Below are 16,905 nucleotides of genomic sequence, written 5' to 3' on the forward strand. Positions count from 1 at the left end.
GTGTATTTTGTTGATTTGAAACTTGAGTGAAATGGGTAATGAAGACAGATCAATACCAGCCCTTCTGCGGTCCCTCTCCAGGAAAAAAAATACAGCAGCCCGTCCGTCTCGGCTCGCGCGGCGCTAGATTTTTCCATTTGAACTCGCAGCACCGCCGTCCATCCCCGCTCCCCCCGCCGCTCCCCCTCATCCTTCCCGGAGCCCCCGGCTCTGCCAGCGCCGCCGCCATCCCGCTCCGTGCTCCCTGCTGCCGCAAGGGCATTTTGGATTAACGGGGGAGCAAAGGAGACGTGTCGATCCCTGTGGATTCGGTGTGACGAGCCGTGCCAGCGCCCCATGCCCATGGATCCTGGCAGGAGGATGCTGGGGGGCAGCGGCTCACCCGAGCCGTGCCGAGGAAGGGGCTGCCGGGCAGCGAACGCTCCAGCCTCTGCCATGAGCATCCCCCAGCCAAGCTCCCTTTCAACTTCCAGCGACTCGCAGCCCAATTATGCGCGATTAGTGCCTCCCCGGTGGGGCACGCCGCGCTAACGAGGATGCACGTTGGGTTGAACACGCAGGGGATTGATTCCTCCTTTTCTTTGCGTGCGGCTGAACATCAGAGGCCGGTTGTCCTCCACGCAGACACACCGGTGCCCGCTCGCCCCATGCAGCTGCCCTCCTGCCACCACCACCCAGGGCAATTAGTCCTTTGGTGCTAAAGCTCTTCAAAGTATTCATAAAATAACCCCCACAGCCTCAAAAGCCAGCCTGGCACATGGAGCAGGAGCTGCCGTGTAAATCTGGGTTCGGTTTCTCCTCTGAGCCTGGGTAGATTTTGGTCTGTCCTCTCTGCCCCGTCTTGGTAAGGTCCAGACGCAGCGTGGTGTGAGCGGAGAGGGGCTGGAGCAGTGTTTGGGTGGCCCTGTGTCACCCATCCAGGTGTATATAACCGTGGCTGGGGTGACACCGATGGCGTCACTGCCTGGCCCCGGGCGTTGGAAGCTCTTGCAGATGGTCTGAGCCAGCTGGATCCCGGAGCTCGCCCAGGGATGCTGAGCGCAGGAGGGGACGCGTGGATGTGCCCTGGCTGGACTCGGAGTGAAAGGTTTGGGTCCCTCCAGCTGCGGCAGCGAGAAGGGGGTGCCCAGGGCGGGGTTTGCTCATCCCCTGCCCCAAAAAACAGCAGATCTGAAGCTGCTCGTGGTGGTGATTGCTTCCCCCCTTCTATTCCCAGCTCCCCGCCTCCCTCGCCAGCCTCCTCCGTTTGTTTCTGTTGGTTTTGGAATTGAAAAGGGTGTTAAAAAGAAAAAAAAAAAGAAAAACAGCACAAACATGTTTGCTGTTGTTTCGAATTGGGAGTTAAGACCTGAGATCAGATCAGAGCCAAGGTTGTGCAGTGCCTTGGGCTCCTGCGGGAAGCATCGAACGCCCCAGGGAGCTGGTGTTGAGGTTTGCTCGTCCCAGGGGCCCCAGAGCCCCTCCGGGGTCAGCAGGGACAGGGGGGGACAAGGTCCGGGCTGCGCCCGCCCTGGCGCAGGAGCTTGGATGTGTGGTTTTAGCTGTGGACCTGGAGGTGCTCCTTCCCATGGTGGTTGCGATGTGCTCCCCCCGGCTCCCTGGGGACACGGCGGCTCCTGCGGCAACCACCCGGCGTGGGTGATGGCGGGGCTGGGAGGTGAAGGTCGGTGCAGGGATGCTTTGAGGCTGAGCAAACCACAGGCTTGCTCACACGCCCCGGGCTGATGGGGGATGTCCCGGCCCCCGCGCTGTGCCAAACCGGCGGTCCCGGGGGTCAGGAGGGCAGCCATCCCTCTGACGGCAGCCCTGCGGCACTGGGAGCCAAGACCGGCCGTCGGGCCGTGGCTTTCCCCGCTCTGCCTCGTGGCTGGGAGTTGCAATCCGCTTCCCGTAAAAAAAAAAAAAAAAAAAATTAACTAAGATTTAAATAAAAGCACCGCTCCCCCACCCCGCTGCGTTACGCCCAGCCAAATCCCGTTTCGCTCAGCCGGCTTTGGCAGAGTCGCTCCGCGCTTACGCCGAGTGCCGACTTTCCCCTGTAATACCCATCTCGTTTTCCACCCGCCGCCTGATGATCCGCGTCCTCCCTCCCCGTCCTCTGGCACGGAGGGATTACAACCGGGACCGCCTGGAAAATCACCCCCTCGAGATCCCGCTCGCCGGTGGCAGCCGCAGCGCTGGGGCTTTCTGGGAGGCAGCCGGAGCTGTTAGTAAGCAGTTTTGCGGGGTGGCAGCCGGCCAAGGAGTGAGTCAAACCCTTCCTGACTCGGTGTCTGGCAGATGCCAGCTGGTGACGCGCTGGCCGGGGACCCGCCGCCGCTGCGGGGCTGGCTGCTGGGACCCGCTTCCCGAGGGATTTGCTGGCTGCGGTGCCACCGCCGCCTGCGGGGACGGTCCCCGGTGCCTCTGGCACATGGGGAGGGACTTTGCTGCCGGGTGGATGGGATGGAGAGGACACGGCTCACCCCATGTGTGTCCCCCGTGTGCGCTGCTCGGCGCCCTTTGGCTCTCCCTTGTGTTGGATCCCAGCTTTGGAGAGGCGACTGTTGCCCGAAGCCACCGTGTTGTCCAGGGATGCCAGGCTGGCCTTGTCCCCTGCTGTGGGGAAGGCGGTGGCCGCTGAGTGCTGTGGATGCAAGCGAAGGGGCTGAATCATCCCGGGGGGCTGCGCCGTCCCCCTCCCCATAAGCAGATCAGCTGCGGGCTTGGGACAGACGTGTCTGTCCCCATTTCATTTTGCCGGGGCAGCAGCTGTCACCGTCCCCAAGGGAGGCAGCTGGGGCTGTCACCGGAGCCCGGGGCGGGGGACCACAGCACCGGGGTTTGCTGCCCCCGCGCCGGGCTCGAGCCAGCTGCCGGTGGCACCGCGCAGGCTCCCCGGCACCCGTGATGGATCACCACAGCGGGAGCAAAACTGGCTGTATATGGGATTTTCCCCTCTTACTAAAGAAAGTTCCTGCCCTCCCGGGAAACCTTAGGCAGGAGGGGGATGTTTTCGATGCCGGGGGGAAATTCTTCGTGGGGCTTCGGCATCTGTCGGGGCTCGGGGAGGTGGCAAAGCCGGGGTGCCCCCCACAAGAGGTGGCACCAGTTCACCCCATTCACACCTCACCCCTTGGCGAAGCCGCCGCCATTTCCCCGTGTCAGCTCCGCATCCGAGCGCGGAAGGAAAAAAAAAAAAAAACAAAAACGTTTAGTGCAGACAAAGGTTGTATGAAAATATAATTCTGCTTTTGTTAGCAGCCATCAAACTCTAAAAAGCGTCACTTTTGTTTTCTTGTAACATTGTGAAAACCTCGTGTCGGATCGAGAGCTGGGGCCCTCTCGACTAATCGCCTCTCCTTTGTGTTTTTAGATTATAGGGGCAATTAGTGTTGTCAAAACCTCTGGCAATTCTCTTTGCTCTTGACAGGGTGTCAGTCCGCTGGGCGAGAAATGGAAGGTGTTATAACTCTCCGGTAATTAGGATGCCTCCGATTTGAAAATGCCAGCAAACGCGTACGAGAGGCCGTGGCGGCGGTGGGGGCGGGAGGCCGCCCGGATGGGGGATGCGGATGAGCAATTAATTAGGGGCTCTCATTCCGAGCACGTTGCCAGCTGATGAATTGGCAAAGGGAAATTAGCAGGGATGCTTCGCTCCCAGCCAGCGGGCGCGCGCCCCGCTCGCGCTCGGCTCGCCCTCGTCGCGAGCATCCCTCCTTCCCAGATGTTCGCCGAGGGCTTTGCACAGCTGGCTGCGAGCACCTGATGGCCTCGACACCGGTTCTCCGCCGGCGCTGGTGCCGCGGGGGATGCTCGGATCTCTCCTGGCTCCCCGTCAGGCATCGGCGGGTGCCGGAGCCCTGCCAGGGCTTTGCAGCTCTTTGCTGGGGATGCTCCCGCTCCTCCGGACCCCCACCACCGCCAGCCAAGCCAGCGCGGTCGAAGGCGTCCCCAGCAGCAGCCCTTGGGTGTGAACACACAGCAATTAATCAATAACTCTGACACGAAGGCAGCTGGTGGGGGGGGGGATCACCGGCGACAAATGAAACTCGGGCCGTTTGTGACACCTCCCTCCAGCAAAATGCCTGAGTAAACAGATAAGCCTTTGCAGTCTCCCTTGAAGGTCAGCGTGCTCCAGCCTGGCCGGACACCTGCCATGGACAGGAGGGACAGCACGGGGCCACCCCTGGGGTCCCGTGTCCCACCGGGGTGGCTGGAGGGGGAGGGCAGCCCCCAGGGCAGGCGGCAGATTCAGGCTGGGGGGTCTGGGCATCGCTGGGGGTCCTGGGCAGGGGGGTCTGGCAGGTACCGGGCTCTTATCTGGACTTTGCTGGGTGCTCTGGAGCCGTTTGCATTGCTTCTCCGTCCCTCGTTCTCTGAGGTCCCAAGACCTAGGAGTGAGGGAAGGAGAAGTCATGGAGTCGTCCACTTCGGATCAAACTTGAGTCCTTGGCGTGCACGGGGAGCCTGGCTCGGGCTCTGCTGTGTCCCACATGCTGAGGAGTTGCCCCTTCCTGGGGTCCCCTTGAAGACCCCAGCGCCACCAGGCAGGGACAGGCAGGAGGCTGCTGGTGGCTCACCGCCTCTCCTGCTCCTGACGAGCGGCAGTCATCTGTTTTCCTAGGAAAAGGGAGCACCCAGGAAGGATTCTTAAATTACAGCAAAACCATAATCCTGCCCAGAGCCTTGGGAAGGGCTTTGGGCTGGTGGGATCGGCAAAGGGCTGGCTGGGAGAAGGCAGCTCTGGATGGCCGTGGTTGGGAAGGTGGCATCGCTCCCCCTGGGCAGGACCAGCGGGGCTGGGATCCATCACCGGCACCTTCTCCGGCGCTTTGCCCTGGGGGTGTGGACCCGTGTTTTGATAACCAAAGGCAGGGGTTGGCAGGTTTTCTTAGCCCTCCCTCCACTTGGCATGGTAATTACGTGAGTTACTGGTGTCAACCGGAGGTAAAGCTTTGATGTGTCTGTGGAAAACCTGGTAACCTCTTCCTCTGTGCTCTGCTTTGCAAAGTTATTTGGGTGATCGGTATCTTCCCCGCTTCCCTTGGCATTTCCCTGCTCCCTGCAGCCGCCGGGACCCCAAGGGAAGGAGCGGTGCCCGGCACCTTTCCCGTGCTCGCAGGAGGGGAGGGAGCCGTGGTTTGGAGCTGGCTGCCCATCTGCCGCTGGCTCCTCTCAACGCCTAATTCCTCTGGCTAAATTGGATTTAAAGAAGACCCCGTGGGCAAAGAGCATCCTGCCCACAGGGTGCGGGGAGCTCCTGGTTTAGGAAGCTTCATCCCGGTGCCAGCTACACCATGGGGCATCTCGGTGCCATCACCACGTCCCCAGTGGTGGCCTCGGCATGCCAGAAGACTGGTGGCCAACAGCTTCACCAGAAGGTGATGCAGGAATGGGGGCATGGAGGATGCCCCGGGAGAGCTTGGGGGGTGGGAGGCACTTAGAGGCTGTCGGCATTTGGGGAGGGTTTTCCAAGGTTGGAATTGGGAATGGTGGTGACACGTCCTTCCTCTCCGCAGGTCCCCGTGTCCGTGGCCATGATGTCCCCGCAGATGATCACGCCGCAGCAAATGCAGCAGATCCTCTCGCCGCCCCAGCTCCAGGCCCTCCTGCAGCAGCAGCAGGCCATAATGCTGCAACAGGTAACGCGGCTCCTGCGCTGGCTGCGCATCGGCCGGGTCCGGCCAAGCCATTTCCCACCGGTGTCCGGGAATGCTGGAGCTTATCGGGGGCAGGCAGAGGGGTCCTTGCCTCCTTGGTCTCCTGTATTTCCCTGGGGATTCCCAGCATTTCCAGCACCAAGGGGTGAAAAGAGCTGCAGGTGCTAACGGGATGCTGCTGCCCTGGGCCAGGGTCTCAAAGCCCAGAAAGCCCCTGCACAAGAGCTGGTTTGGGGCTGCTCAGCTCCTGGGGAGAGCTGGGGTCAGGGTGGGTGCTCTCGGCTCGATGGACCCCCCTTTACCCCCTGCCGGGGCTTTGGGGCAGGTCCCTGGGTCGGGCTCCAGACCTGCGTGCATGGGTTTGTTTCTCACGGCCCCGCACGGCTTTTCCGGAACGCTGAATCAAATGTAAAGTGAACGGAGAGGGAAGAAAAAGGAGAAGAAAAAAAAAAACAAAAAAAACCCCAAAAAAACCAAACCTCAACTCCGAAACAAAACAGGTCTGCTTGGGTAAACACCTCCCGCCGGCGGGAGGGAGAGAAGGAGAAATCCCACAAGCATCCTCCACACCCTTCCTCCTGCCTCCAGTACCTGTTTACTCCAAACAGGCTGATAAGGATTCAAGGTTGGCCCCAGGGAAAGAACAAAGGGTAAACACTACCCTGGGTGGGTCCTTCTCCGAGCCTCTTTGGAGCCGGATAAAGAAACACGTTTGACTGCAAATTAAACAACCCAGGCCGGAATAGCTCGCATTCTCCACCAGAAGAAAACCAAACATCACACCTCTCACCCCTGACCCAATGTTCCCGCAGCCTCGCTCGACCATGTTGCAGAGACCTGGCTTTGATTGGCTTTCGGGTAAACACCCAGCCTTTCCAAACCTGTTCGCCGACAGAAAAAGCAAAGTTGCTGCTGTCAGCCCTGTCAGCCCCGAGCTGATAAAGGCTTCCCGGCATCCAAAGGGGCATTCCTGAGCCGCCGCCGTCGCCCCTGTGCGGGGTACGGGGCTCGCTGACCTCCCTGTGCCTCCAGCCCCCCCCCGCCGGCGCCCAGCAAATCCATCACCAACAGTTTATTTAGGGGCCGGGGTGAGAAGTGGTGTCAACGCCAGCAGGTCCCGGCGCTTACTCCAGCAGACTGGGACCCTCTTCGGTGGCTCGTCGTGGGGCCAGGGTCGTTTTCTCCGTTTTACTGGCCCAGAAAAACTCTCTTTTTGGGCAGGGTGCTGCAAGGAGCCGGGTTGCCTGCGCTCTGCCATGGTCCCTGTGAAGGGGGGTGCAGGTCCGAGCCCCCAGCGCTCGTGGCTTTGCACTGGCCAGACCAGGAGCCGTGGCTGCTCCCGGCCCCTTCCCAGCCAGCAGCCCCCCAGCTCTTGCAACACTTGCCAGGGTTTTTTGGGGGTCCCACCGTGCCGAAAACGGGGTTTCTCCACTGGTGAAACCTTGGGTTAGATGCCTGGACCCCATTTTTCAAGGGGGTCGCCCAGCTCCTGGTGTATCACATCCCCCCATCAAACAATTTCCCCCCAGGACAGCTGTAGAATCCCTGGGATGCACAGGAATTACTGAGCCGGGGGGGTTGCGACCCTCCTTCCCGAGGCCCCGCCAGGCGGAGGCTCCCAGAGCAGCCGGTGGCAGAAAGCCAGGGCGACTGGGCAGTGCTAGAACGGCAGGTTGGGTATTGATGGCGTTGGGGGATTTTACTCGCTGTGGGGATCCAGAGCCCTTAGGAGCCGGTGCCCAAGGTTTCTTCTGCAGCCGTGACTCCTTTGGCGGGTGCTTTTCTTTGGCCGAGAGCCTGCCGTGCTGGCGTGGTGCCGGGAGCTGGCACGGCTGTGGCAAAGCCCGGTGCTGGGCAGGGGCTAGTGCCAGGCAGGGAGACGCGAGCCGGGTGTTTCTGCTGCTAATCCGAGCTGCTCTCTCCCCTCCCGTCCCTGCCTCCTTCCCTCCCAGTTGCAGGAATACTACAAGAAGCAACAGGAGCAGCTTCACCTGCAGCTATTGACGCAGCAGCAAGCCGGAAAGCAGCAACCCAAAGAGGTGAGCTCACGCAGATGGGTTCTGGGCCATCAGATCTGGCTCCAAATGAAAGGGGGACCAGCACAAAACAAGGTGTTTGTGAATCCCGGCACCCACGGCAGCCGGCTGGGAGTCAGCGGGAATGGGACACAGGGGCACCCTTCTCCTGGGGGTTGCTGGGGCGGCTGGTCCGGGTGCTGGGAGTTCCTCCTCCTCCCTATCTGCGATCTGGCATGTGCACCGAGCTGCGTTGTTCTCAGCGGTGTGTCCTTGTCAGCGCATCTAGAAACTATGGGGCGGGTGTGGGGAGCGGTGCAGTCAGCGGGTGTGGGATAGTGACTCCGGCAGAGCCACCGGACCCTCCCCGGCAGGAGGGGCAGGTCGCTGCCCCCCTGGGATAGAGCGAGGGGTCCCCGAATCCCCCTCATGGTGGGGGGTAGAGGGCTCAGCCCTTGCCCCATGGGCTGAGCTCTCGGCGTGGGTCAGGTCGGGTGATTGAGCTGGCACGGCAGCACCCTGGCAAGGGTGGGATCAAGGTGGGAACCCAAACCAGGGCTTTTCCTGCCAGGAAGGGTGGTTCTGCAAAACCCAAGCGCTGCGTGAAATCCCAGCGATGCCGGCAAAGGGGCTTTTCCAGCGGGAGACGCTCAGGCAGGGGATGCTGTCAGCCCCCCCCACGTCACCGGGTTGGCAGCGGTGGGTCCTTTGCTGGGGAGGCGGTTGCCTGGTGGAGAAGTGTTTACGTGCGTGTGATTGCATCAGTCTTGTACAACTCCCTTTACCCAACAGTTTTTACTGTCCTTTCCCATAGTAACGCGCTCCGAGGCGTTGCGGCTGTATCTGCAATGCTCAGTTTTGGGGATGTGCCGGTCGCAGGGATGCTGGGGGTTGACCCTGACCGGCAGCGGGCAGACAGCACTGCTCACTTCCTTTTCTTTATATGTTTTTGCCCCTCTCTTTTCCCAGATTGGTGTGTGTGGTACCCCCTGGGGGGGGGGGGTATTTTGCATTGTGGATGCTGCTGTATGTCTGGTATCACCCGCCCTCTGTGTCGGGCATCCTCCCATGGGCTCCCAGCGCGGAGGGAGGTGGAGCTGAGCCGCGCGGTCCCTGGCCCCGGCCGAGCATCGGTAGCGAGCAGGGGAAGGGGATGCTGGGGCTGGTCATTGCCATCGCCCCTCCTGAAACCCAGCGCTCTCATTTCCACTCATCCACTCTCAGCACTTCAAAATTCAGCTTTCTTTTGAGGAAGAAAGCGTTTAAGCCCGGGCTGTGCACTGGGGTGACGGCGGCGGGGGCTCGACGGCAAAGAACTCACTGGCGTTGGGGGGAATAAGGCGGCTTGAGCGGCTCGGGGTCGGACCAGCACCCACTCGAGCCTTCAATAGACTTTGACCCGGGCTTTCATTGCAAGATGTTGGCGTATTTACGCAGCGCGTGCGGGGTCAGGCTTTATCGGAGCCATCTCCAGGAGCTGGAGTAGCTGCTCGCGCTCCAGGAACAGGGGAGGCATAAATCTGAGCTTCCTCAAGGACTTTCCTCTTGGCTGTGGCGATGTTATATTGCAGCAACGAACGGGGATGTAATTAAGCTCTAACAAAGGGCTTGCTTAGCGGGCTCCTGGTTTAAAAAGCGCATGTTAACTTTTAATTAAATGGTACAGAGGAGATGAGAAATTTATCCGCTAAGAAAGTCTGAGTGGTCAGTGGGGGGGCAGAGGCATTAGATGCTGCCAAAGCGGGTGCATGTCCAGCTCCCAGCAGCATCGTCAACCCATGGCCGGGAAAAACCGCGAGAGCGTCCCTGCGAGGGGGTGCCACGGCGTTTCCCCTCCCCGAAACCCCTGGCCAGGCTTTGTGGGGTCGGCTTCACCCCGTGAATTTGGGCAGCTGCTATTAATCAAGCCCGTGTTTTCGGCAGCAGTGCTTGCCTGCTGGGCACGGCGATGCCGTCGCTTCCCCCCGACAGCACGGGGAATAGCTGGCATGTCTGGGATGCCGCCGCAGAGCCGCTCTTGGCCGGCATCGCCTCCTTCACAGAAATCCACGGCGGTATTTAATTACGGCCCCGCTGCAAGGTTTGTAAACCGAGCGCCTTCTGCTTTCCCTCTGCTTGATTTCAAGGACTTGCCTGGGTGTAATTGTAAGGCAGCGGCTCGTCTGCGAGCGCGGAGGGGGATCAGCAGGTGGGAACGGCTTTGTGCCGCCACCGCTGTGCCGGGAGCAGGCAGCAGCGTCTCATGGAGGAGCAGCTCAGATCTCCCCAGGAGGAGCGGCGCGGCTGGAGGTCCCCCGGCGGGCGCGGGGATGGGGAGAGCAGGAAAAGAGGGAGCGCGGAGGATGGAAACGTGTCGGAAGCGCCTGTCGGCAGCATCCTGTCCCAGAGGATGCGGGGTGGGGGGGTGGTGCTCGGCGTCTGCGAGAAGCCGCGTCGTGGCGGGGGGATGCAAGGAAGGGGCGAGCGAGGCGGCTGATCTGTGTATCCATGTGTCCTGCTGGGATGGGGCTGAGCTGCAGCACATCCCATATCCCAGCCCATCTCGGGTGCAGGGGTGAACCCTCAGCCCCCAGCAGCATCCTGGGGACGGGGGGGAGCCAGGGGCTGCGGTGCAGGGCTGGGACGGCTCCGGCAGCCCCTCGCCCTCGTGCCAAGCGGCAGCAAAGCCAGTGTTTGCCATCCCGCACTTTCCCCCAGCCGCTTTGCATCTCCAAGCAATCCCGATATCCCCCGGGGATGAAGCCAGAGGGTCTCCATGTGCCCCCAAAGCTGCCGGTGGGGGTTGTCCCTCTCCCGAGTCCAGTGGGGCAGAGGAGGGGGGCGGCGGTGGGGGCTGCCTGCTGCCTAACCTCAGTGTCAGCTTAATGAACTGCTCCTGTCAGTCCCGCGTGTCACGCCGAAACTCCTCCTGATGTGCTCATAAATCAAAGTGACGGCGGCTCTTACCCCGGTAGCTGCACCCAGTCAGCTGCGTCTAATGTACGCCCAGCGCAGGCGAAGCTCCGGACCCCGAGCCCCCGCGCTGGGATGGGAGACGGGACTGGGGGGGTCACGGGGACCAAATGCAGGATCTGGCCCTAAAAGGGAGCCAGCTCCTCCAGCTGGCACCAGTGGGTCCCCTCTGGGAGGGATTCAGTTGGTGTTTGCCGGGCTGGGGGTTGCCGAGGGGAGAGGAGGTGAGCGAAGCTGGTGGGGTGATGGCCGGGGAGAGAGATTTTCAATAAGGTTGGGGCTGAAATTCAGGCTCTCGCTGCCCTGCCTTCTCCAGAGCAGACTCTGGACTTGGAGCCCCCGCGTGCCGTTGGGTAGGTCCACATGTGGGTGCTCTTCTTCACCCATGGCTCTCGGTGGTTTTGAGCCCGTGCAGTTTGTTGGCTCCGCTGCGCAGCGGTTGCTCTCTAGGGGCTGGCAGATGGGCTTCCCCGGAGAGAAGTGGTCCTTGGTTTGACTCACCCGGGACGGCTGTGTGTCCGCCAGGGACCAGGACTCGTATTCCCGGGGCTGGTCCCTGTCTTCCTGGTCTGGTGGAGCTGGAAGGATGCGCACGTGGATTTGAAGCACGTGAAGGTGCTTCCTGGATGGCATCATCCCTGCCAGAACCACGCATGAGTCAGGGTCCTGGGGGCTTGGGGGGGTCTGTCTCTGCCGGCCGTAGCTCCGGGGAGGCCGGGTCGGGAAAGCCCAGCCAGGCTACGAGGCGCAGGCGTTGTGCCCCCGGGATCTTCATGACTTCATCCGCTCCCAATTTCCTCCTGCTCCGTAGCCTGGAAGTGCAGGGAATGAGGTTGTGTTTGTGCAGAGCCCAGGCTTGCCCCAGGGCCGCCGGGGAGGGCTGTGGTGGAGCTCGGAAGAGGAGGAGAAGCCCATCCCATCCCATCCCATCCCGTCCTGGTTCCAGTTTCTAACCAAGGCGAGGACACGTGTCCATCCCACGTGATGGCAGAGCTTGGTCGAAGGGGACAGGGACACCATGGAGGACAGCGCTGCCTCTCTTAAGGCCCTCGGGCGCGCAGCCTGGTCCTGCCGTTTCTCCTCATCACGGTCCTACAGGGCCACTGACCACTCCGGTCCCGTGGCCTGAAGCCCTGCTGGCTCAGTGGCTGGCTGAGGAGCGAGGGGTTTTCTCTTGGCTGAGCAGAAATGGGGTTGATTTACGCCTTTATCCTCAAGCGTCAGAAGTGCAGGAGCCAGACAAAGCCAGAGGGGATCTGGACCTGACTCCGGGGGGACAATTCTGCTGTGGCCAAGAGGTGGGGGGGGTTCGCACATCCCTCTGAGGCTGAGAAACCAGGTTTAAACTCTAGACAGGACTCGCAGTCCAACGTCGCGTTGCAGGCCATGGGGATTTTGCAGGGCTGTGCCTGGACCCGACCTTGCCCTGTTTCACAGCCACGGCCGAGCATCAGCAGCATCTGCAGGGGACGGCCTGTCTCCCGGGGACCCGGGGGGCCGCCTCGGGTGCAGCAGCACGTACTGAACCCGAACTAAGCTGGGAACTGGGCTTGCCTCGGAGGGTTTGTTTACTGGTCCCTGTTGAGCAGAGAGCGAGATGCAGCCTCGGGGATCATTGAGAGAGCGAGGTGGGGGTGCGCCAGGTCCCTGGGATGCCCCGAACCCCCGCCATGCCCAGACCCATCCAGAAGATTAAAAAAAAAGGTCATTTCCTATTGCAAAGCTCTTGCGCACGTTAGAAAGAACGTGGGCATGAAAATACTCCTTTTTGGCCCAAGCAACGGCCCCTGCTCAGGAGCGCAGTGGGATCGGGGGGAAGCACGGGCTTGGCCGGGGTGCTCCGCCGAGGCGGCGGCTTGCTGTGCCGAGGGGGGTCCCGGCACTTTTCCCGGATAACGGAGCTGCCGTGGCGGGGCCGGGCAGCTGCTGGGGCTGGTCGGCACAGCCGGCTCGCGCTGCCTGCCAGCCCGGCTCCTCGCAACCCGCAAACAACGTCTGGGCAAACAGGGGGGTTCAAGGGGTTACGGAGACGCCTGCCCCGCTAATGAGGCTGGGCAAGCCCGGGGCAGCTCCCCTCTCGTGGCCGGCTCGGATTAGCAGCTGCCTGTCCCCGTCCCTAATTGAATTCTCTCCCCTTCAGTTAATTCTCATGGATTTCTTGGTGCCTCCCCGGGGACGCATCCTGCCTAACTAGTTTAGGGCCGGCTACGCTGGTCAGAGCGTGGCCGGCTCCTGGGGACGGGTGGGAGAGTCGCCTACCCGGGGGGTGCTCGTAGCCAGGGTGGGGGCACCGGTGCTGGTGCCCGGGGACTGGGAGCGCTGGGCGCCTGCTCCCCTGCGGGTGGTTGTTTTCTGCCCCCCACGAAGAAGGAGTTCATAATGGTCATTTTTGGTAAATACAGACAGTTTCCTCACTTAAAAGAGGGTGTTAGGGATCTGGGCAGTCTCAGGATGCCTTTCGGGTGCTGGGTGATGCTCGGTGCCCGTGGGAGCTCGCCCTGCGGATGAGCCTCCCCACGTGGGACCCCGTGGCTCGGGTTCACCCATCGTGCAGGCAGAGCTGGGTCCCTGCTCTGAGCGAGCCCCCAGGTCTGCTCTCTCCTTCTCTTTCCAGCGCTTTATTTTTTTCCCTTCCCCTTTCCTTTTTTCCCCCTCCTCTTCCCATAGATCAAAGCCTCCGAGCCGGCACAGCGGCTGGGCAGCAGGACGGAGACACGCGCGGCCGCGGTGCCACCGCCATGGGCTTCCCTCGCCACCGCCGGGTCTCTGCCTCCCCTGCGAGGCTTCTGCTGCAAGGCTGGAAATAACGCGCTTTGATTTCTCCCTTTTGTCTCCCGGCAGCCGTTAGGGAACAAGCAGCTGGCCTTCCAGCAGCAGCTCCTGCAGATGCAGCAGCTCCAGCAGCAGCACCTGTTAAACCTGCAGCGCCAGGGGCTGGTCAGCCTCCCGCCAGGACAGGGCACCGTGCCCCTCCAGACCCTGCCCCAAGGTAAGGACCCCTGCCCGGGGTCGGGGGGTGCATCGGGGGGATCCCCCACGGCTGCAGCATCTCCCTGCTCCGGGTGAGGGGAGGGGGCTGGAGCGTTGATTTTCCAAATGCGTCTCCATCTAAAGTTTGGGGCTGGATTGCATTGATGTCTGGAGTAGCCTGGGAGAGTTTGAGCTGGGTTGTGTGCAGGATTGGGCCCCCAGCTGCTTCTTGCATGGAGATGCCAGGGTTGGGGAGAGCTGAAGGTCTCGTTCCCTCTGGGGCTCTCCAGGTGCTGCAGGTGGCTTGTTTTGGGGGTTCCCAGTGGGGCCGTGCAGCTTCTCCTCCCCATCTGCCGGCACAGAGGGCTGTGCCCAGCTTCAGGTGACGATTCCCCGGTGCCTGAGCTTCGCGGAGCCGAGCTGCGCTGGCCGGGCAGGGAGGGAGCCACGGGGTCCGGAGCCATCCCTGCTGGCTGGGTGCCAGTGGGTGCTGCTCCTTCTCCCCGCTGACGGCAGGCGCTTTTCTCCCCGCGCCGTAGCTGTGTGCCCCTCGGACCTCCAGCAGCTCTGGAAGGAGGTCACAGCCGCCCAGCCCGTTGAGGACAGCATTAAGCAAGAAGGTCTCGACCTCACCACCAACACCTCCAACTCTACCTCGTTTTCGGCCGCCAAGGTCTCGCCTCCCATTTCCCATCACCCTCTGCCCAATGGACAGAGCACCATGCACACGCCGAGAAGGGACAGGTAGAGCCGGGTCGGGCCCTGGCACTTGGTGTTTTTATCCCGGGAGAGGTGGAAGGGGCTGGGATTTGTCACCCATGGAGCTGGCAACAGGGTTGGGAGGGCTGGAGGGGTTCTGCCTACCCCATAAACAAGCCCTATCGCTGTTTCGCTGTGCCTGTGGAGGGCAGGGAGCCATCGCTGCGGCGTCTCCCATGGGTCCCTGAGCTGGGGACGGGGCTGGCCCCGTGCACGGGAATGCTGGAGCATCACGGCTGCCCATCTGACCGTCCCTTCCCATCTCCTGCAGCTCTTCCCATGAAGAGACCCCCAGCTCCCACCCGCTCTACGGCCACGGAGAGTGCAAGTGGCCTGGCTGCGAAACCCTCTGTGAGGACTTGGGACAGTTTGTCAAGTAAGTGCTCCCCTTTTTTGGGGGAGGTTTTGCCGGAGGAGGGGAGAGCCAGGACAGCATGGGGGGCTGGCGGAGGGGGAGACCCTGGAAATGGGTTCGGACACCCCAAAGTCTGTCTGCCCAGAGCTGGGTGGGGGGGTTTGTCCATGCAAAAGGAGAAAGCACCAGAGATTGCTGCAAGAGGAGAAGAGACCCACTGCAGCGGGCAGGAGGCGAGGGGAGTTTGCGGGTCCCCTCCTGGGGGGCGAGAGGAGGGGAGGAAGCAGATGGCGGCGCGGCAGCCCGCTGACACCGCTTGTGGGCTCCGGCGCTGACTGATTAACTCCGCTGTCGAAGAGCCCTCTGCTAGCGTCAGGGTCAAACAAATTGTTTTCACGCTTCGTCAGAGGTTTACTTAATTAGTTCATTTGCAATTAGATCTCTTTGTAGCCGGGATTTTTAGCAAAGACATCAGAAGGAACTGACGGGCTTGCTTGCTCCTTCCTCCCCCGCCTCTCCGGCTGTCTGCTCGATGCGGCGGCCGAGACGCACCGGCGCGTTTCGCTCTCCATCAGCAAGATTTTGGGGATTTTTACAAACCGATCCCACCCGCTGCCACGCACTCAGGGCCAGCTCCGGTGGGAGCATCCCTCAGACCGCACCGGCCTCCTCGTTCCCGGGGAAGGAGCTGGGCAGAGGCCTTGCAGAGGAGGATGAGGGGGTGCGAGGGCAGCCCGGGGAGGCCGGGGGAGCGTTGCCTGGTGGGGACTGAGTGAGTGAGTCAGGCTCCTGCGTTCTCCTTCCTCTGACTCACAGGGTGAACCTAGATAAGGCATCTCCTCCCGCCTCTCCAGGCGTGTTTACATGATGAGCAAGCTCCGGTTTGGAAGCTGGAATTGGGGTTGGCAGGGGATGGCTGGGGCTGGATTCCAGTTGGGGCTGGAAGATCCCTGTATCCCACCTGCCTGCTCCCCCTAAGCACACCTAGTTCTTCCAGGAGCAACCTTCCCAAGGGGAAGGCAGCCTCCGCGGCAGCACTAGTGAAGTCTTTCTGTCCCCTCTCTGCCAATGTGAGCACGTGTCGGGGTGTGGGACAGATGAAAAACTTCCCGCTCCCAAAGGCTGAGCCCAGCTGCAGCGTGGACCTTGCTTTGAGTTCAGGCACCAGCTTTGAGCCCTCTCGGAGCATCGCCTCCACGGAGCAGCTCGGAAGCCTCAGCGCTGGGCTGCCAAGGGGCCACGCGTGCTTTGAGCAGTGATTTATTGAAGCCTGTGAGGGTCAGTGGGAGACGTCTCCGTTCCTGCTCAGCACAGCCTAGACTCTCCATAGCTTTTTCCCGGGAGAAACGGCCGGTTCCGGCCGTCGGTCCAGCCACAGCCCTGTGGAGCGGGGCTGGGACACCAGCGGAGTTTGCTCGCATACGGCTTGGCAGCTGGTCCCAGTTACCTAACTTGTTTTTGCAAGTTGGGGCTGGAAGTCTCTCACAAACAGCCGGGTGAGACTCCTGCTGTCTTCCACATCTGCATGGAGGGTAGGTGCTCCTCAGGCACCTTTTCCTGGGATGTCCCAGCAGAAATATCTCACTCTTGGTCCTGGAGAGCATTGGCCCACAGCCCTGGGACACCTCTGTGTTTCCCAGCATCGGATGCCACCTTTTGGGGTGTTCCCGGGGTGGCCCTGGTGCAGTTTGCCCTGCTGCCCAGCATCCCCCCTCTGAGCTGTCCCACTCCCCCGGTGAGGACCCCCCTGGGGTTTGCACCCACCCCAGCAAGGACGTGTCCTGGCCATGTGGCATCTTCAGGGCTGGGTGCGTCCCCGGGCTGCTGCTTTGCTGGGTCTGGGGACGAGGACCCCCAAAAGGTGATGCTGGGATGTCCCTGGCTCTGCCGCCAGTGGTGTCCCCGTCACCCGCTGCTCGCCTCTGCTGGGAGCCCTTCCCCTCCCCGAGAACGAGGGAGGGCGGCGAGGACCAAAGGTCCTTGTGCTTTATAAACATGAAGTGCCTTATAAACACAAGGCAGGAAAGCGGTAGGATGAGGAGCACCCTGGAAATGTCACCTCCTGCCTTCGGGGGTTTCCTTAGAGGGTGTAAGTAAACTTCCATAATACCGCCTTTGTCCTGGAAACCTGCTCCTCAGGTCCTCCTGGGCGCCTCCTGCCAGCAGCCCTTCGCAAGGACTTTCCGTCAACCAGCGGCTGCTCCTAAACACC

At 61.7% G+C, this 16,905-nt stretch overlaps 1 protein-coding gene across 4 annotated transcripts in view; it reads left to right on the forward strand.

The window, feature by feature from the left end:
• Positions 1-16,905, forward strand: part of FOXP4 (forkhead box P4) — a 66,139-nt gene that overhangs the window by 37,015 nt on the left and 12,219 nt on the right. For 2 of the 4 annotated variants that reach the window (XM_074564316.1, XM_074564317.1), the window contains exons 4-8: positions 5,502-5,624; positions 7,595-7,681; positions 13,451-13,598; positions 14,119-14,323; positions 14,610-14,714. In XM_074564316.1, the coding sequence (XP_074420417.1) occupies positions 5,502-5,624; positions 7,595-7,681; positions 13,451-13,598; positions 14,119-14,323; positions 14,610-14,714 (668 nt within the window). Of the gene's footprint in view, positions 1-1,138; positions 2,246-5,501; positions 5,625-7,594; positions 7,682-13,450; positions 13,599-14,118; positions 14,324-14,609; positions 14,715-16,905 lie in introns of those variants that run through there. The other 2 variants (XM_074564318.1, XM_074564319.1) reach the window with 2 other exon arrangements.

Source organism: Larus michahellis, chromosome 21 (assembly GCF_964199755.1).
Source record: "Larus michahellis chromosome 21, bLarMic1.1, whole genome shotgun sequence".
Lineage (NCBI taxonomy): Eukaryota > Metazoa > Chordata > Aves > Charadriiformes > Laridae > Larus > Larus michahellis.